Source organism: Dermacentor andersoni, chromosome 6 (genome assembly GCF_023375885.2).
Source record: "Dermacentor andersoni chromosome 6, qqDerAnde1_hic_scaffold, whole genome shotgun sequence".
NCBI lineage: Eukaryota > Metazoa > Arthropoda > Arachnida > Ixodida > Ixodidae > Dermacentor > Dermacentor andersoni.
Genome location: NC_092819.1, coordinates 59216740 through 59238302, shown reverse-complemented (window position 1 = coordinate 59238302; position 21563 = coordinate 59216740). Strand labels below are relative to the sequence as shown.

Below are 21563 nucleotides of genomic sequence, written 5' to 3'. Positions count from 1 at the left end.
TTCAACTTGTTTTAAACGCTCACCTAGCCTCGAACCACGCAAAACTTAAGGTTAGACCACAAGCATGCTTGCCAATGCGCGCTCGCTCCTGGCCACTCCTGGTTAAACGCCTTGGCAGGTTTCGCCTCGTATTGATCTATTCATAGTGCTTCAAGATACGCAAGTTGGATGTGGCTACTATCCGTCAGTCAAGCTGGTGAAGGGCAAAGCCGGTCCGCACCACATAGCATGGTCAGACTGTAGCATGTGAGCGTGAGCATGCAGTGAAGTCCTGTTGGGCACGAAGCAAACGCTGCTCATACACAAAACAGTTGCATGTAGCTGCGATCTTCTACGTAGTGTGGATACTGCGGCTGCCGCAGTGTGCCCCCACAAGTCCACTGGATAAGCATGCTGTGGCTCGCTGAGGACAACTGCATTTGGCTTACGCTTGGCGCGTTGCAGGTGCCAAAATCGAAAGTAGTGGTAGTAAAGACATCTACGTTAACATCCAAAAGAACATTTAGAAGGCGGAGCGGTGTGGGCACGCCCCGCTCCGCTGTAGCCTTTGCAGTGCAAGGCATTGAAGAAGGAACGGGAGCTCAGTGAAAGAGGTGTTTAATTTCCAATAGCTCCGCTTCTGCTGAGCACATTGAAGTACTCTTGCGGCAAAGTACTTCTGAAATAACCTATTTTAACTTCAAATGCATTTCTGCACTTTGATAAAAGGTGGTTCAGGGCCCCTTTAAGGTAAGCCAAAAAAGGGACTAAAGAATGGAAGACTGGTGGTGAAATCTGCGGGAGTCTTAACTAATCCTGTATTAGTAAAGATGGACTACATTGTATTCTAAAAGGGCAAAAAACTGTACTTAGCAAGATTCAAGAACATTTACTGGGCTGCAATGGCCCAAAGATAAAAAAAATTATTTGAAATTCATAACATAACACTGGCATACTGTTGTTGGGGTTTCAGCGCGAAATTGCAGGAAATAAATTTTTACCTTAATGTTGTCTTCTATAATGAAACTCTTGCCATAAAATTAATGAAAGTAGAGTTTTGAAAAAAATACTTTATCAACTAGTGTTTCAGCCTGTATATCATGTAACCTATCAATTAGTTGTGGCGTTTCTCTGTATTGTCTGTTTAAGCCAGTGTTCAGATTGCAGCTTTGCCAGGGGGAAAAGATGGTGGGATCACAACAGTGAACGAACAGCATTGTTCCTTTTGCAGGCAGCCTCACAGGCTTCATGACAGTGGTGTGTGCCATATTCCTGCTGAATGCCTTCAAGGACTGGGACGTGTCCCTCTCCAGCCTCCAGGGTCTGCTCCAAAGCACGCGCGAACAGCAGCAGCAGCGTGGCATGGGCGACGGCACTCTGCCGGACCTGACCACCGCTCTGCTAGACTCGCCGCCGGGCTCGTCACACCGGTCGTCGGCCCTAGTCTCTAGTGGGTACCAGCGCATCAGCTCCAAAGACGATCCACTCGCTGTCACCAGCATACACTGACACCGGCCCCTCTTAGGCCTGAGTGATGAGCGTATTCTTCAGCTCGCAATTTGCGAAGCACAGAAGAAAGTGGCCCAGAACAGACCTCTCTGAGAGAGATGACTCGCAGTGGCCATAGGGTACATTTGAGCAATACTGTGGTTATCCATCGGGGCTGCAGTGTCTTTAGTGAGAGCGCGGTCAGCTTATCAGGAAGTGTTAAGCCTTCTCATTCCAGGGAGAGCAGGGAGTGTTAAGCTTTCTTATTCCAGGGAGTGTTAAGCCTTCTTCCAGGGAGAGCATTCAACTCTTGCCTGCAGTGAGTGCAGAGGATTAAGATGCTAAGGGGAATGCAACAATACCAGCAGAGCTATCTTGTGAACCACCACTATTATTGGCAAGAATGCCTCATGTACAGCAGCGCCTGTATGTTTACCTCGTGTTAAAGGGAAGATAGGTCAGATGCTCTTATCAATTTCGCGAGAGCAACTGATGCCAAGGTTAAAAAGATGCTTACACATGGATAATCATATTGCAGATAACCATGGCACTGCTCCTGTTCAGCTTGCATGGTTAGTTACACAATCATTAGTGAGCATCTGAGGCAATTTTGTATGTTAGTTTTTTAACTGGCAGACGTTGAGGGGGTAGTGATCTGCACTTTATGAGTGACCATGCATTTCTTAATGGATTAACTGCTGTGACGACAAAGCTGACAAATACAGTGCAATTTTTCTCTTTAGCTAGATGAAAGTGCGCATAGCTTGTAGCCACTGTCTGGTTCGCACTGTATGCGCATCCTGTCTCACTGATGACAAAAGGCGGTCATCCCTAGGTGGCACTGCTGGTACCACAATTAGGTATGCTGGTATGCATTCTCGCATTCTCTTTAATATGTTCAAATCCTGGTGCCACATACCTGTGTCAAAAATTATAGTCGCTGTTGCTAGCGTACGCCGACACCGCTTCATTTGCACTGACCGCTTCACTTATATTGACGACACTTGCACGTTCCTTAGCTTGCACTTTGCAAAGCATTGAACTGATTAAGCCCAAAACAATTGTCTTCAAGTGAGATTCCTCGCAATGGCTGTAAGTACACTTTAGCAGCAATGTAGTCATACTTTAAATGGAATATATATATCATCCAGCAAGAGCTCAGCGATCTTGCAGGAACGCGTTGGAAGAATAATAAGATTTGTAATGCTAGACTATATTTCTGAAGCGTCAGTTAAGCTAGCATTACTGTGAACAGGAGCTCAGTAAGCCAATAAAGCAGGAATGAAGATGGCAATGCTGCCTTTAAATTCCATCTCTTTGTTAAGTCATCAATATTGGCAGCATCTGTCAGGCACCAGTTCAAAATTTATCAGGACATAATTAATGCAACGCTAGGACACAACCACGAGAGAAGGCACACATAGACATACGTAATAGTGTGGCTTTCTTTGTGGTTGTGTCTTAATGCTGTGTTAGTTAAGGTTAAGCAAGCCCAACAGCATGTTTTTGTTGTGTATTAGTTAGAGCAGGCTACCGTAGTTACTCGTGTAAGGGTTGCACATTTTAAAAAATCATAAGCAGGGTGCGGGCCTGCACAAGGCTGGCTTATGGCTACTCAGTGAAGTATCGAAATACACTTAGACTGCTGTGCAGAATTACGTGACCACTAGCGACAGACTATAATTACTTTTATTTAGTTGTCCTCATTGCATCTGCTGCCCTCGTCATTTGACGAGGTCACATCTTTGGCGCTTCCTCAAACCATCCATTACGGTTTCAGATTGCTGTCACCTTGAAGCTATTGACAGCAGTCTCAGACAGAATTACAAGCTATGCGTTCAAAATCCACACGTACGCTTCATGCGGTGATGCCCCTTTAATGTGTCCGAAAGCACAATGTCAGCTAAACCTGTTTAACAGTGTGCTTCAGCCCACCCGGTACTATTGAAGCAATCTGGATTTATTATGTTGTATAATCATGATTTGGAGGAATACCATGGCGATGCCATCGTTGGCATGACAGTAACTAGTGCCATTTAGTAGTGGCTTGCAGAAATCGGTAAGTGCACGAGCCTGGCCTCCAAAATTGCAATTACACACCATAGCAGTCTTGGAGGTCATGCGTGCAGGTATGAATGTGATGGTTAGGAAACCTATTTTTACTTTTTCTGTATATTTGCACTACAAAATTGGGGTGCTGGCCTTACACAAGCAAATACGGTGTGTTCGATAGGAAAGTTATCTGTGACTCAACCTGGTGACTTTTGTGTACGTCTCCTGCACAGAAGTGGTGCAGATATACAGATATACTGTGAAATTCGCAACAGACTGATGTAATCAGCGCTGTGCTTTAAGCATGAAATTTTAAATATCAGAGGTTTGCCCTTTGTCTTCTCCACTGACAGCACCTCTCTTTGTAGAAGAAAATCAAATAGCGTTTCACAATCTATCGGTTTAAGTATGTGTAGTGTTTCTTTTTAGTGTGCTTTTAAGCACTGTTATCTGCAATGCACTTGTAAGTACTTCGCCAGTGCTGATTTATACAGTGTTGCTACTTTGAAGTGGAGGCAGGAGCATCCTCAGCATTACCCGACATTCTGAGACAGGCGACAGCTTTAGTGATTTCTGGGAAGTCTTGCTCGTCGTCGAGCCAAGGATTTTGCCGTATATTTAAAGATATCTTGTCTGTCTTTACCTTCTTTCACAAGCTAGCCCAAGTTGTCCGTATGAAGAGCCAACACTCCATAGTAAGGAAGCTGTTTTCCTTCCATCATAGCTTTTTTTTTTTCTCTCAAGAATTGCAGATGAGCCTATTGGAGTTGGTTTGTTGAGCTGGATTGGTTAATGCATCATGTATACAAGTGGTCAATTGTTAATTGTGCACTTTTGCTGACGTTGCTTTCTTAAACATCTTTATTTCTCTCTATGTGGCTGCACTGTAGGTACAAAATAGCAGTTTCCTAACCAAGTTTATGTTTGTTGGCCGATATTTATGATTCATTGCATGTGATGTATGCAATGCATGTTACAGTATGTTATCGAGTAGCAGACATTGGTAACAGACATTTTGCATTGTTCAGACTGAATAATTATTTGGCCAGTCTTTGAAGACTTTCATGATGTAAAACATAGCTAAGTCCTTCCAGTAACCAGTTCAATACATTGTACGTTTTTGCCTGTTTGTTTGGCACTGTGGATGCCAAATGAACTAGGCTCACTAGAGTGAGCATATAAGTTTCGGGGAGGCTTTAGTAAGTTTTCAGCCATCAGTCCACAATGTCCCGATGTTGACACAGAACTTTGTCTGAAGTTGTGCTAGGACTACCACTCTGTAGTGTATGTTGTGTCAAGTGGGAGAGCCCAGTGTAAATACCTCCTCCAACTAAACCGCTAGATTGTCTGTGCTCAAACTTTGCATCGATGCGAGTTTTTATGGTGGCTTCCATTTATGAGTCTCTAGTGCCCATCATCTGCTGCATTGCCTACTGAAAAAGCTAAGTTTCTGAGTGAAAGAAACAGTATTGCCATCTGTCCTAAGGGGGTGAAATGCCTACCGTGGAGCCAAAGAAATGCGAAGCTACTTTACGCTCCTGGTGACAGATTGCACCAATTCTTGTTTTATTAAAAGAAAATTCTTTTATCCAACACCGCAGCAGACAGTGTACGTAAACTGCATCCAAGCATGGTAATAAGCAAAACCGTGAATTAATTTAGCTATTGATCAGCCAGCTGTTTAACTGGAAATGTCGGTTGTTTCCTTATTGATGCAGTCTTACAGCAGAATCTTTTTCATATGTTTTGAAATGTATATAGCACTTGTATAATGAAGAGGTATTGTGTGGGAAATCCTATGATCCAATTTAATATCAGTGTTCTTCGTTGGATGATAACGTGATTCAGGAATATATCAGCAAGGCTCAACTAAGTCAGTTATGTTAATGCCAACTGTGTCTTGCAAGTACCTAAAGAATACTTACAATTTCTTTTTTCCCGTGGTATTCCATTAATTTGTTTAGGTCGCTAGGTACAGTGGAACCCCGATTATACGACTATCTCGGGACTGCGAAAAAGCGTCGTAAAATGTGGGCGTCGTAAAATCTGAACATAAGTTAGGCCTATAAAAATACTACTTATTTCGCGCAACAGATTTATGAGAAACTTCAATATAAACTGATAACATACACTGCAGAGCTTGGAAACCCAAATTACCGAAAAAGTTAATGCGATAAGAATTAATGCTGCAGTACAGGTACCAATCACGCTTTATTCAAACGAACCTTTACGGCACTCCGCTGCCAACTGCCACGATTCCCACCAGCCGGCGCTAACTTTTAAAAAAGTCTGTAAGTATCTTTTAGACCTAGTTTGATCTGTGAACCAAGAGCTTTCGCTCCAGTTGGGCAACGTCCAAAAGGAGGTCCTCTGCGGTGTCACGTGAACGGATGAAGTTCCGGATGCCGTCTGTGTGCCGTAGCACCTTGGCAAACGTGGTAGGCACAGGCACGGCATCTGTGGCGCCGTCGTTGTCCTCGTCCGATGTCGCAGCGATGTCGGCACTAGGCAAAGCCTCCTCGATGGCGTCATCCAGCGACACCTTGCCGCAGATCGCAGCGTTGTTGTCGGCCTCCACATACTCAGCGAAGGTCATGGTGAGGTTTAAACCCTCAAAATCTTCATCGGCGAAGCCTGCATTGGCCTCGAGCAGCATCGAAGGTGTTGCATTCCCAACCAAGGAGGCAGTCTCTCTCTTAAAGCCACAGTGCTTGAATGAGTTTGCGATTGTGCTTCGCGACACTGCGTTCCACGAACTGGCAATAAAATGCATGGCGTCAAGCACAGTGATCTTTTTTTCCGACACGCTGCGCTCCGTAGCCGCCAGCTGACGCTGCACTAACCGCTTCCGGTGGCCTTGCTTGACGCACTTAATGATGCCGGCATCCAGCGGCTGCAGCCGGCTTGTGCAGTTGGGCGGAAAAAAAAAAACAACCTTTATGTTCCTCAGGCTGGACGTATTGGGTGGGTGGCATGGTGCGTTGTGCACAAAAAGCAATATTTTCCTCGCCTTAGCACAAGTTTTGTTATCCATCTGCTGCAAAAATTGCTGAAGAGCGAAGTCATCCACGCCTTTTTGTTGAAGTAGCTGCACGGCAGCGTCTTCAAGTTCTTAAAGCACCGTGGCTTTGCAAGCTTTCCAACAACGAGCACGGGCAGCCTCTAGGAACCGTCCTCATTCGCACAGAATAGTGCCGTCACACGCTCTCTACTACGCTTGCCACCATGACAGCTGTCACCCTTACACGCAAGGGTTTGCTCGGGCTGCATATGGTAAAAAATACCGCTCTCGTCGGCGTTGGAAACGTCGCAAAGCTTGTATGCAGCAATCATCTCCGGCAGTGATTCCATCCTCTCGTTCACCGTCGAAACGTCCATGGGAGTGCTTTCTCTGCAGGAGCGGCTGTACACAATCGTGTTTCGTTTTTTAAACTGATCCAGCCACCCGTTCGATGCCTGAAAGTCGTCGATGCCCGTATGCAATGCCACAAGGTCTGCCTTTTCATTTAGAATGGTGCCATCAACGTTGATCGCGGAGCTCCGTGCTTGACGCAGCCACTTGACGAGAACATTTTCTAACTTCTCATGCTGTCCTTTTGCCGCTTTCCGCTTGAGCCCGAGCTTGTTGGCATTCTGCAATATCACCACTTTGTTTGCCAGGATCGTCTTAAGTGAAGATTCGGGTATTTTAAGGTCCCGGGCAATACTGGCCTTCGTGGCTCCACGCCACTTTTCCGCTTCCTCGATTCAGCTTATCGCTGAGCGACAGAACTGTCTGCTTTCGGGACATCGTGCATCACGTTGCTCCACACAACTCAAGACCTCCGCTGAACGCTGGTCGCTAGGATTACGACGAAGAACACGTGCGATAAACCTAGGCCTCTCTGCGCTACCTTGTCGACGATCTGCTGCTGGGAAACTGGAAGGAGAGAAACACTTCCCCGACGCGACGAGAGGGGACGCTGCCGAGAAGAGAGGGAGAAAGTGATCGTGGAGAAGGCGCTATTTCAGCACAGCGGGCGTTGCAGGCAGCTGCGGGTAGGGGGGAGAGAGAAACACTTCCCCAATGCGACTAGAGGCGACGCCACCAAGAAGAGAGGGAGAAAGTGACTGTGGAGAAGAAAAGGCGCTATTTCAGCACAGCGAATGTCGGGTGCTCTGCATGCGGAGAGACAGAGCGAGGAAAGATACCTGCGGCACTTTTCTTTCGTCCACCGTTCCATCCCGCGCTTCGCATGGGTCGTCGTATAATGCGGGTGAGGCGTAAAATTGCGTCAGGTAATCGGGGTTTTTAATGCATTGCTTCTATGGGGACTTTGCCGGGACTGCACTAATCTGTCGTAAAACCCGGTTCGTCGCAAAATCAGGGGACATATAACCGGGGTTCCACTGTACAGTTTCGTTTGCTTGATGTCTTTCATGTGCAGGAAGCCACAGTTTGTATTTCATATTTTCTAGTGTACTGCCCTCCTTTGAATGTTTTCTGTGATGACATATTTTTATGCAGTTAGGCAAGAGTTGGTGCTTTAGTTAAATATGGCTGAATAGTGTCGCTATTTGCCTTCATGAGGTCTTTACTTGATTTCTAGAATGTTTTAATGTGACCCTTATGTGTATTCAAGGTCATCTTTTAAATGAGCAACTTCTGTAGATATGTTTCTTGCCGTGCAGGCCATGGTACACATGCCAGACGAGAGGGTGCAGAAATATAGCTGTAAAATAGAGGTTATACTAATAGTTATATTTTCTTGACTACTTACAAAAGCCCAAATTTCTGTGCATCTTTGTAGGCTGATTGCAAGGTGTTTTTAAGAGCACGTTTGAGTGCCTACTACTGTGCAGCATTCGATTGCAGTGTACTGTACAGTAAGGTTCATTCCTAAGTGGAACACCCTAGAAACATAAAGACTTGTGCACGTTCAATGTTGCTATAACTTCAGAAAAGTAGATAAGATCAGGTATAAGGCATACAGGCGTAAGGCTTGTGCATAAAGACAGTTTCCAGGGTCATGTCATACCTGAACCGCAATCAGTAGCAGAATACTCAGTGTTCTGATTCGGAATGTGCCATACTGTACAAATGCGTGCCGAACTGCATTGTCTTTTTCATTCATTTGTATAGTTTTGCGCATGTGTAAGGGGAGTCATATGACCTTGGTTTTTCACCCCCTAAATGTCAATTTCAGTTTATTTAGTGCACTATCTTTTAAGAGGTTACACATTGTGTCACCATGAAAAGTTGGGAATGTAGAGTATTCAGGATGACTGCAGCGATGTGTCTGCACCTCGATGCCGCTTTGTGTTAGCCTCATCTATTTTGATCACACTGGAACTTCTTGGTCATGTTTCTCTGTACCAGCCACACAGGAAGACTTTACAGGAGCACTGACTTGCCTACTGCGCAATGCATTCGATGAGAGCAGGAAACATCTCAATAACAATGCGTGCCTGGTTACGCTCCTTGCTAGTTATCTGCAACAGTTGGCCTACTTCAGCTCTTGCCAGTGTTGCCAACACGCTATAACAGGGTACAGAAAGTGTTGCATGGCTGATGCTAGACGCCTGTGCCAAATGTCAACACCACTGTGTCGATGCCCTACGAGTGCTTATCTGCACCTCCTTAAAGCAATTGGCTTACTTCTGCACTTGAAGATATGCCATTGTTGCAAACCTTCCCATCATTGTAAGAGGATTCAAGTGCCATGTTGCAGCGACTGATTTTTCATGCCACTGGCAAATGTCAACACCACTCATATGTTGCATGCTTGAAACATTCCTTGTTAGTTAGTAGAAATTGGCTCTTTTGGCCGGCAGTTCACCTCTTTTCACACTTGAAGGTGTTACCAACATTACCAGCATTGTAGGAGGGTACAGGGTGAGTCAGCACTCCTGTTGATCTTGCTGTGTGGCACTGGTCTCCATGAGTAAGTGCTCCACTAAGTCAAACTCCCCAAAGACATCCAGACACAGAAACACACTGTTTTGTCCAAGTGTGTTACATGTTGGGTGAATGGGTATCGAAGTGACAATGTAGAGGTGTGAAATGTTTGTATAAATATTGTAATGGGTCGTAGTTCTTAAGATATTCTTTCTTCTCTCTTTTCTGGGTGCAAGGTGCTTGTAACGAGAGTGGAATGTAGCATAAGCATTGTACACAGAGAACATAAATATAATTTTGGCATGATTTCAGCTTGAGGTTGGTCATTTCTGATGCCCATAAATAGCTAGTATCAAACCACAGCAGCAACAAAATTGCATATCATGTAACTGTAGCTGCCTATCATACAATTGGTCATGCGACTTCGCTGTCATGGCAGCTGCCCAGCCAGCCGAAATTCCCACTCATTGCATAACTGTGTAGCCTTTGCAAACAGGTTTCATTTCTTTTGGAATTCCTAAAGTATGCTTCAGGGGTGTCTTGAAGTTATTCACATTCGGAGAGTTCATTTTTTTGTGCACGAAGGTACGGAACTTAAAGCTGTCTTTCTTCAGTGTGCTTCAGTGAACCGTAATGCTTGTCTTTATTAAAGCCTTTTGGTTGTGTTTACAATTGACTGTTAATGCTTTTTCTAGTTCGACAGAAATATCTGCAACTGCCTCCAGTGTTGCAGACGCTGTTACAAATTCTAAGCATTGTGAATAGGTTGTTGTTTGCTGCCTGTGGGCAGAGTACACACACCTTAGAGTGTACTGATGTGTACAGTGTGCTATGAAAAATAACAGAACAGCGTGCCGTGTGCAATTAAGAAATTCTGTGCAGCACACTCGGTTATTGAAAAAAAAAAACCGCAACAATTCTCACTCAGCCTGCGCATGCAACCTAAATTTGTAGTGTACGGGCTTCAGCCTTCATTCGTGGGACGCATACTTTAAAGGATTTTTTCGTTATTTTAATCAAGCAAAAGAAAGACAAACAGATTGGTATATGTGAAATGTGTATTTGAATCGCTCCTAGAATAGTAAAACAGGTAGGGCGGTGTGGGGACCCATCAATATTGTTGCGTTAGTAATGAAACACCCAAAATATTGCACATTGCAAATTATTGGCATGTCCTATGCAGGAAGCGTAATGTGATATGACAGGTGTCCCTCAATGACTCTGAAAGTTTGTAACCTGCACCAGGGCCTCCAGTATTGTAACTCTTAAGTTATGTTACCCTTCCTAGCTTTGCTTGACTCTTATGAGCAGTCATCCACAAGTATGCTCCGCACAATGGGCAACTTGCGATACTATAGCATGATGGCTGAACAGTACTTAAGCTTTTGCGTCAAAGGGACAAGGTGCATCATAAAAATGCTAGTAATGTGCGGATGCCTGAAAAACCCAAATGTTTATGGCAAAGCTTTATGATCCTGTTTCAACCCTTTTCTGTTTTCTTTCGTATGGCTCCCCCATGTCCTGTGAACATCTCAAACTGAAAACACTAGTATGCTTACACGAGTCCAGGCAGTCTGGTTCGAAAATCAAACATTTTCTTTTTCTGGCTGACGTGCTTGTATCTTGATGACTTCATTGTCACTCTATTTTTCTCTGTCTCTTTCAGCTGTAAAGGCTATAGCAATCGAGGTAGTACAAACTGACTTTTTTTTGGAAAACTCTACATTCTATCTGTGTTGCGAACTTCCAAGCAGGGTGACCAGTTTAATTTGCGACAATAAGCAGATGGCTTTCTCAAAACAAGTCTGAGCTTGCAGTGTTGGCTCTCTTACAATAACCCAAAGCAAGTGAAGTTTTTCAACGCGCAAGCATTTCTGTGCCTACCCAATGAGGAAACCCATCCATCCGACCATTCGTCCGTCCGTCACATAATATAAATCGCTATAAAGAAACCTTCGTGCTGCCTTTTGCTTCAACGCGAACTAAGCGGTGAGAACACAGTGCATACAAAGCTATCAACACTCGGTGCACTCTGTCCTCATCGCACATCACTTTCAAGATGTAAGTCAGCGGCATGTGGCATTGCCATATGCCGCTGCCGCCGGAGTACGGGTGATCACATTTGATAATGGTTCAATGCGGATGGATGAGGCGCTAAAGAGCGGTAATGGCTTATAATGATTGGAACGTCATCAGCGCACCTGGTGCCGCCACCTGCAATAGTTTGCTTGTGTCATTAATTCACCTTGTGCCGCTATCTGCAGCAGTGTCGCCGCAGCGCTGTCGTTTCTCCTGGTTGAATCAAGTTTCGTAACATTGATAATGACACCAGGCTGCATGGAGATGAGCAAGTGGCACAATGCTGACACATACTTGGACAACTCCCAGAGGAGTTTCTGCATGGGCTTTACTTCAAAGTAAATCCTTGAAAGGCCTACATAATACATACCATGTTCGCCTTAATCTAAGCCTACCCCCAAGTTGTGTCATACTTATCCTATAAGTCATCTGCTCAGCTACAAATAAACATAACGCTTTGTATATATATATATATACATATATATAGTAATATATATATATATATATATATATATATATATATTACTATACATGCTTGGATTTGTTGAAACCATTGAGGGAAAATGGCAACAAACTGGACCCGTATTCACACAACATCTCTTAATTCTGTGATTAGCCATTGCCACCAAACCATCCCACTATCACACCGATTGCCATAATGATTGCCCAGTGCCTGACTACTGGCCAATCAGGAACACTGCACAGGAGAAGTTTTGTGAAGTTGAATCCATGTTGTCATCATTGATTGCAATTTCTGCGCCAATTAAGCTAAGTGTCATGTGATAGTCTTAGTTTTTTCTTGTTTTTGATGAGGGTTGTGGCACGTATGTAAAATGCACCGTTCTTGGCCACCTCACAATTTCACCGTGCAGAAATGTTCACAGAGGTGAAAATGAACATTAGCATACCCTCCCTTTGTTTTTAACAAAAATGTACAAACATGGGTGAGCCAAATGTGCTCTAAAATATAGGACTCTGAACAAAAACACCCAAATCTGCTTATATATCAATGGGAACTGGTCACCCTGCTTGCTGGGGAAGTATTCTCGGCTGCTTACTTTCAAGCATACAATCACTCTCGCGAGATTTTACCTGACTAACACCGGACATGATGGTGCCCACAGGTAACAAGCATTTCTGGCACAGAGCCAGGCACGCTTAGCACAGTGTCATGAATGCGGTGTTGCCCATAGATGCTGATGCATCTGGTGCTAGTGACACAAAATCTCACAAAAGCGATTGTATCTCTGAAAGTCAACGGCTGAGAATATTGCCCCTGCCCAGCCAAGTTTACTGTGCCCCCATTACATGGCATACGATTTACAAGGTTGTGAAATATTCCTTTACTGCAGCATCTGTTGACCGAATGGCATTTCCCAAACCATAGTGTACAGAGGCAATTGGTTTTGGACGACTTGTGTGACAACATTGCTTTTTAGCAACGCTAAAATTTTGCCACTTGTACATCAAGTCTTTTGTACTTAGCATTGCAACAGCCACTGCAGTAACCAGGAGAATTACGTTTTTTAATCCAGCAATGATTCTGTCGATGTGTTGTGTCTGTGTGTTTGATGAAGTTGAAGAGAGCAGGCTTTTACTGGTTAGCTCTAAAGAGTGTAGAAGAGACATCAGTTTTAATTGTTTTCATCTTTAATGCAGCACACACACATGGCCTTCGGTTACAAATTGCAGTACAAGATCTGCCAAAGTGTGCTAGTTACCATATTTGTACATACATAACGTACCTACTGGTAACGGTGCTCGTAGTTACATACGGTTTTCAGTAAACAAAGTTTTGTCTGGCGTTATTCATGCATTTAGTATTATTAACCTGTCCTCTCTTGCCTGTTATCGTGAGTGTAGTGTGCCAGGAAGAGCTTTTGATTATATAGAATTTTTTAAAATTATCATAAAGGAGCCAGTTTGTTTCAGTTCTATGTCAAATCGCTTTATATGGTAGAGTTAGTGTACCCACTTTGTTCACTGTAGAGTAGACACATTGTTTGCAGTGTGGACACATAAGTTTACTTTCGTCAAAATTGCTTCTTGTGTCCCGTTACATTGGAATTGCTCATTGGTGCACATTTGAGGTCACCGTTGCTACCATCTAGTAGTTACAATATTGTACATACGATCCAGCTTTATGCTAACACCAGCATTAGGTTAGAAGAAACATAGTGTCTGTCCCAAAACTTCCCAAAATTTTTTTTTTGTAAATCATTTAATCAGTAACAGTTTACAATCTTTTCAGAACTTTTCAAAGTATTCTCCCCCTGCTTCGATGCACCATTGCCAATGCTTCATCAATCATTGAAGGCACCCTGGAAGCCGTCGGTGGGCACCTCCTTCAGTGAGGTCATTGCAGCTGCTTTTACCATCTCCAACATCCCATGGCAAGTTCCTTTCAGGGCTGTGCCACATCTGGGGCAGCGTCGCCGCACCCATTTTGGCCAGCAACTCTGAGACAGTGAGAGCGGTGTGGCTTGACGCATTGTCATGGTGCAAGATCCAATTGTCGCGAATTTCTTTTCGGACACGTCGAACCCTGTTGTGCAACCGTTCGAGCACTTCACAGTAAAACCCTTGTTGACTGTTTTTTCATGCGGCACAAAGTCACTGTGAACCACACCTTCGCTGTATCAAAAAGCACAATGGGCATTGCCTTGATTCGCGATTAGCTCATCCTTGCTTTTTTTTCAGGCGAGGAGACTCCGTGGTGTGCCAATAGCTGCTCTGACACTTTGATTCGTGATCGTACTCAAAAATCCACGTCTCGTCCCCTGTGATCACTCTGTCCAAATATGTTGGGTCCGTTTTGTAGCGTTCATGCAATTCCTGGCACTTCAACAAACACTCTTCCTTCATCTCACTCGTCAGGACTTTTGGCACCATTTTTGTGCAGACTTTTCTCACTTGAAGATCCTCTGTTCAAATGCGATGAACAATTGTTTTGTGTATTCCACACTCCTCTCCGATCATCCGAACACTTAATCGCCGGTCCTTGTCCAAAACTTGACGCACTTTTTACAAGGAGTTGTCCGTTTGTGATGTCGACGGGCGACCCGAGTGGTTGTCATTGATGGACTCCCGACCTCCCCAGAACCTCTTATGCCACATGAAAGTTTGGCTTTGTTTCATCGTGTTGTCACCGCAGGCTTTTTAAGGCATTTCAAGCGTCTCCGCTCCATTTTTACTCATGTTCAATTCCAATGGCGGAGTCGGAGCAAGTTTTTCTGCTCGTTTCAGAGCAAGTTTGTTCCAAGGGCAGAGTGAGGGCGGGTGTAAGGTATTCCAATGAGAGAGTCGGAGGGGATTCAGAGCCGGAGTCACTCCGTGGAGTAGAAAAAGCTGCTCCGCCAAAATCGGCAGAGTGGACTGGAACTCTGCGTGACGTATTTCCTTTACCACGTTTGTCTGCTGGGAGGCGCCACCGGTCACGACTCGCGAGGAAGCAAAAGCTGCTGCACGCTTGGCGAGATATCCATTCCGCACTTTTAAAAAAACAACAGAAGAACGGCGCTGAAGAGACAAGTGACCAGTGCGGCGGTGCTGGGAGCAAACAGCGGAAGGAAATGACAACATGCAAGGTATCCTGGGTAACTCGGTGATAGAACTTCCGCTTCCGCCTTGCTCCGGCGGCGCAGGTTGTGTTCCATTCGCGAATCTGGAGGCGTTGCTCTGCGCCAGAGTCGAGTGCTCGCTGCTCCGACTCCGCCATTGGAATTCAACATCAGTTTCACACAAAAATTGATAGCATAACGCTGCTCCAAAAACTGGTCCATTTTTTTTTTTACTCGGCGAGGGTGCAGTAGATACATCTCTGTGGTGTGTGACCTGCCTCAACAACTCCCCGCAAGCAACTGAGACAGGTCTCGTCCCCAAGCTTAGATCCTCCACAAACTTTTCTGCCCAAAGCCCTGCCCCGCCAGGCGGCATTGCCGACTACAAGAATCACTCCGGGGAGTTTTGGAACAGACCCCGTACATTTGCAACAGAATCCTTTATCACTACTCTTAGCAATGTATCAATGCTATTACTGTTCATGAAATATTTAGGCAACCTGCACATGCCTAACCAGTGCAACTACTGAGGCTCTGTATGGTAGCTAGTAGAAACGTGTGAATATTAAAAACTTTTGGATAACGAATTGAATAGTGACTATTCGTAAATGCGAATATTTTTCTAATACTTTTTGAATACTTCAAGACAACTGCACCCAATTAAACATAAAATTGGAGCGAAAGTATCGTATGCTTTTGCCCCCGCGGGCACTATATCGACATAAAACACGAGGACTTGTGTAGTGGAGCAGGCTACGTCGCTCAGGTAGCCATGCTTTATAGGGTATACAGCGATCATTCGTGCCGTCTGAAGAGTCCTTCGCATGCGAAGAAACTGCCTGTTTGCTCCTAATGCTCCATTTGTTCTTTTAATAAACAATGCCTCATAACATGTTATGTAATGACATAAAGTTAACTTTAAGAATACTAGAATGTGAACATTGTTTCATATTAATTGTTATAATGGCTGTTCATTATTCGATAACTATTCGATTCTGGTAGTATTTGATTCGTGTTCGATTCGGCCTCGAAAATCGCTATTCGCACACCCCCAGTAGCTAGTACTATTGTGATGTGGAGTGCAACACCACAAAAAAATCTGACATGTGCAGGAATTCTTTGTTATGCTGCATAACTTTACGGCATTGACTCTTCTCTCACTTCATCCGTGAGAAACATTGAATTTTTGATGTGTCCACTTCTTATATGAAATTAAGGGGAACCTACTGAAAGAATTGTGCTATTCCCGTAACATGCACACTTTGGTCGGCGATCCTGGACTGCACTGTTTGGGAAATAAGTACCACTGAGTAAATGCTTTGCTTCATGTTCACTACCTACACAGTCCTGTGCACGTGTCAATACATCCTGTGATGACAAACGTAGTGATAGGCCCTGAACACAATTGTATACATATTACAGGGATGTTTAAAAATTCTTGCGGTGCTTCTCGAGCAATCCCAATACAGTATTTGCTTTTACAAGTTTGCTTTGTGCATGAATGTGCCAGATGTGATGCAAAAAGAAGTGCTTAATGTACAGTACAATCCATTTTTGAAGGGAATACATAGTTTCTATTCAAGATCCATAACCTGAATGTACAGTCAACATTATAAAACATTTCCGAGGCCTTATGTCATAACTGAGCTGCAATAATGCCCGAAATACCAATTTGATATTTCCTTTAACAGTGAACCGCACTGTACAATTTGCAGTAGAGTATGTCTTGTGATTGTTGTTTGGTAAATGCTATTAGACAGGTTTGATTGAAACTTTACCATATTAAACTTGTTCAAAAGTTGAATGAAACTGCACCTGTAAAAATTTTTTTTGTGCTTGTAGTCACCGTAGTTTGCCACAGTAATGGTACCGCACTAGTGTATGGTGTCAATAATGATTGTCTTAATGGAAGCACAAGACAAAACTTACTTTATTAAGAAAAACGAACTGTGGCATAGTCAGTATGCTGACCTTGACTGTTTGAAAAACTGATTTGGACAGCCATAAATCATTCATCAAACAGTAATTTGCACGGAACAGCATAAAACTTTATATTTTCGAGTCTTTAGTCAAATGTTGCAAAATTCGAGGGCATGCAAAATTTAGGCAAGAAATATTGACACTATGCTGAAAACTAAAAATTTGTTTTGCCGGCTAGTTCTGCTGGCTACATGCAAGCTGATGCATCCTTCGGACAAGAAGTGATGCATGAAGAACACATGTGACTGAAGTGACACGCACAACGCTGAACATACTGCATTGTTTTGAAAAGGCAGTTATAGTGAAAAAGAAATAAGATGAGAAGCAGTTCTTGCGGCCCAAGTGAGCCGTACAGCACAATCTCAAGATGGCAGTCAAGTTGCCTCGAATATATCCAAAGTCCCCGATTTGCGAAAAATTTCGGCCATGTAATTTTAGGGAGTTATAGTTTTTCAATTTCACCAGACTCGTGTCAACATTTCAAGATACCTATAATGGCATTGAGAACTATTCTTGTTGAAACGGGACTTCTAGGTAGATAGGAAAGTAGCTGGAATTGGGATTTATTTCTTTCGTCTGTAGAAGCACACGAGCTTCATGGTGTAAACAAGGCTATGAATTCGTGCAAGCTTCAACACAGCAACACTCAATGCAAATGGAGCCGATGACATAGTGTTATCTGTGCCATTCGCCTTGACAGAGACCACACCAGAAAAGCTTGATATGCCTGCTTCAAAGCTTCTGTCTGGATTATAGATCTGGTGCTCAGACCTTGATGCTTTTACATAGGCTTCAATTTGTGACTAGCATGAATTTGGCCAAACTTTTGCTTGCGTTTTGCATTGTAATCAAGATATTAAACGGTGGCAGCATTCTCTGTCAATCACTTTCGCCAGGATTTTGCATGACTTGGCGCTAGACGTATGACCATCTGTGACTAACGGCATTTGTGGTACTGGGCTAGGGATACTGTCACCTTTGGGCACCAAGATGTACGATGCCAAGTCATGTGAAAACTTGTAAAAGTGATATCTCCAAAAGTGATCAGTCGGGGAATGTGACCACAGAAGCTTTGTGCACACACATATTCTCTGCCCGAAATTCTTACCCCGTCGGAGCAAGAACACTGGTGCTACATTCCGTCGATAAAGCTGCCAAGCTCAGTCTGAAAAGAACTTGGCATTAACACAATGTCCATCCAAACATCACATGAACAATTTTTCTAAGGACAAAAGAAAGTTATTTAATGGTGCAGAAATTTCGCAAGTTTGTCTTAAGCAATGAATTGGGAAAGTGCTAAAAACTGAGCAGCCATATGGCGAAAATGCGTCTTAAGCATCTTCACTTTGTAGTTTGCCGGAAATGACTGCTTGAATTTCACACATAGTCAAACCTCGTAATGAAATGAGATACAACGAAATAAGTGAAATTACCCTTGAAATGCCCATAGAGATTCATATTGCAGTACGTACAATAATGGATATAACAAAATAATTTTGGCTGCCCCTTCAACTTAGTTGTAACAGGGTATTGCTGTAGTCATCTTTAAAGATTCTTGTCAAAAGAGCGTGCCACTGCCTTGTTTCCAGGTTGAATGCAAACTGAACAGAGACGTTGTCGACCATTGGGAAGAAAGCACCGTGTAAGAGCAAGTGCCGACTGACATCTCATCTCACCCGAACGGCAAATTTGTACATATTAAAACATGGCATCCATGATCAAAGAAATCACTTTGGCATGTCTCATCCTCCTATATTTACATACACCTGTTGTTTTCCCTCCAGAGAAATTGCAAAGGAAAGTTGTGTTGCCTGATATGGAAAGTGTTGTTAAAGGAGGACACAAATCTCACAGAAAAAATTTAAGAAAAGGAACAAATTGTCTTGAGATTCACATTTTTAATATCTATAGGGAACGAGCACTGGAACCAGAAATGCTACAGGAGTTTGAATGTCAAAATATGTTGACAGCAGCCAGTAGGGACGCCACAAAAATGACAGAACTCTCGAACACTAGCAGACCTGTTAACGACGCCTGTTTTAACACTTGCTAAAGCTGGATGTGTCCAGCCATACTTTGTTCATGATCATGTGCAATCTGAGAAGCGCATGCGCTGACGCATTTTGGATACGTGTGCCCCAAAATGACAGTGAATGTGCTGGTGCGAAATCTCAGCTCTGTTAGAGAGTTGCTGTTGGCATGCAAAGTTCAAGCAACTGGTTGCCTATTGCTCTTTGTGCACTAGTTTGCACAGCAGTAATGGAAAGGTTCCTTATAGATTACCTTTATTTTTATTTATTTCTACAGATTCCTACAGTGCCCTTATGGACATTATTGTAGCAGGAAGTACAGAACTAAGTACAATAAAAATATGTGGAATACATTGTAGGTGCTTGACAGCACTATACGGCAAATAAACTAAAGACAACAGTCACTTCAACCTTTCTCAGCATTGCGAATATAATCTCGCAATAAATAAAGAAAGGGCATAAAATGTGCAATAACAATTTTTCCCAGTAAGCAGTTCCAGTAGAGTACGGGAAAAGATTAGTACTTGAATAAGTTAATGCAGCAGTTATACTCTCGTACTACATAAGAGTGTGGTCTATGTGTGAGAACATGTAGGTTGGCACATTGAAATGCTTGTCCTTATCAGTACCAGTGTTGTTGTTTAGTATGTTGTGAAATAATGGCAGCCTTAAGAACTTGCGCCTTTCCGAACTGTACTATGAATAACGGCTCACAAGTGCATAGTCACGTGATTGTGATGAGATTTATGCCAGGCTATTGGACCATATGGCGTAGAACTGTCGGGAACTAAGGGGTCACAACGGTGCACCAGGTGAAGAGGACCAGCATAGCAGGCATCTAGAACCTGAGTGCGCGTGCCGCGCCCGTGCATCAAGCATGCGCCACCTATTTTTATTCGCTTCATGTTTCGCAGCCGGCACCAAGGTGCCACCTGAAAGGGCTGAGTTAGCATCCCCACATTACACCATTCGTGTGTGCTGCAGGACCTCCCACCCAGACGCAACGTCGAAGTGCACACAAAGACAAGGTAGAGATGAGGCTGCCTTAGTGACATGCAGATCGGCACCTACGCCGGCGACATCTGCGAGGAGCTCCTTGGGAAGCATCTCGAGTTAGGCCAGTTTGAGGCGTCTAACAAGACGACCTCTTCACGACTATTCAAAAGGATGGTGGCGGACTTTGGTGTATTGTGGAGGACGCGGTACGGCCCATCATAAGAGGGTGTAAGAGGCACCTTTATAGCGTCTCATCTGAGAAAAACTTGGGTCGAAGACACAAGGTCGGGATCCACAAAGATGCCGTGGTCCGGAGATTGAGGTGGGACGGGGCGCAGTTGCTGAATGCAGTCCTGTAGGCATTGGAGGTGCTGCAGCGGTTGGGGTGAGGGGGCCGAATTAACAAACAGGTTTTCCAGGAAGCCGCAGGGGTGCACCGTAGATTAGTTCGGCCACTGAACAGCCAAAGTCAGGACGAAGGACGGCACGTAGGCTAAGAAGCGCCATAGGAAGGTGGTCAATCCAGTGCTCTCGATCAAGTTGTGCAGCGAGGGCAGCCTTGAGCTAGGGATGGAGCCACTCAACCATGCTGTTGGCACAGGGATGATATGCAGTGGTATGGCACTGCTTAGTACCAAGCAGCCAGTTGAGAAAAGTGAACAGTGCACAGTCAAATTGCCATCCACAATCAGTTGTAACAATGCTGAGGTAGCCGAAGCAGGAAACCCATGCTGAAACGAAGGCTTTTCCGACCATTCCCGCAGTGATGTCCAGGATGGGCACGGCTTTGTGCCAACAGGTGAAATGGTCAATCATTGTTAGAATGTACCAGCAGTCGTGAGAGGGAGGAAGTGGTCCAACCAAATCAATACGTACTTGGCCAAAGCGACAGCCAGGTGGCATTAAAAAGTGCGAGGGAGTCTTCAAGTGGTGAGTAAATTAGGCAGTCTGGCAAGCAAGGCACGAGCGGGCACTGGCAAACCGGTGTTAATGCTTGACCAGACTTATCACTGTTGTAATGAGGCGTTGCGTGGCCTGGATGCTGGGATGGCAGATATTGTGAAGCGATAGAAAAACTGGGTGACAAAAGGCAGCCGGAATGAAGGGGCGAGGTGCAGCCGCTGACATGTCGAACCAGAGTGAGCCAGTCACAAATGGGGGCGAGGAACGAGTTGCAGATGGAGGCAACGAGGGTGGTCACGCAGCACTTGCAGCTCAGGGTCTTCCATCTGCATCCGGACTAGACATTCCCAGTCCACAGAAGACTTGTAAGTGCCGAGTGAGGTGATGCATGAAAGTGCGTGAGCCGCCTTGTTGTCGGTGCCTTTGATGTGCCAGATATCTGTTGTGAACTCCAATATATAAGCCAGTTGACAAAGTTCATGTGCAACATACTTGGGAGAGTTCTTATGGAAGATGAACCCTCTGTATGAACTCGTACAGAAGACCAAGGGCTTATGATCGGTTAGAACATAAAGTGGCTGGCCCTCCGAGTAGTGCCGGAAGTGCTGGATGGTGGAG

General features: G+C 44.3%; 1 protein-coding gene across 5 annotated transcripts in view; it reads left to right on the top strand.

Annotated features, from left to right (window-relative positions):
* LOC126522790 (magnesium transporter NIPA2-like) overlaps positions 1 to 18743 on the top strand; it is a 33876-nt gene extending 15133 nt beyond the window's left edge. The window contains exons 8-11 of one of the 5 annotated variants that reach the window (XM_050171601.3): positions 1211 to 1429; positions 4180 to 4214; positions 11064 to 11086; positions 18606 to 18743. In XM_050171601.3, the coding sequence (XP_050027558.1) occupies positions 1211 to 1429; positions 4180 to 4214; positions 11064 to 11069 (260 nt within the window). In that variant the 3' untranslated portion in view covers positions 11070 to 11086; positions 18606 to 18743. Of the gene's footprint in view, positions 1 to 1210; positions 1430 to 4175; positions 10070 to 11063; positions 11087 to 18605 lie in introns of those variants that run through there. The other 4 variants (XM_050171596.3, XM_050171598.3, XM_050171603.3 and 1 more) reach the window with 4 other exon arrangements.
* Positions 18744 to 21563: the final 2820 nt, after the last annotated feature.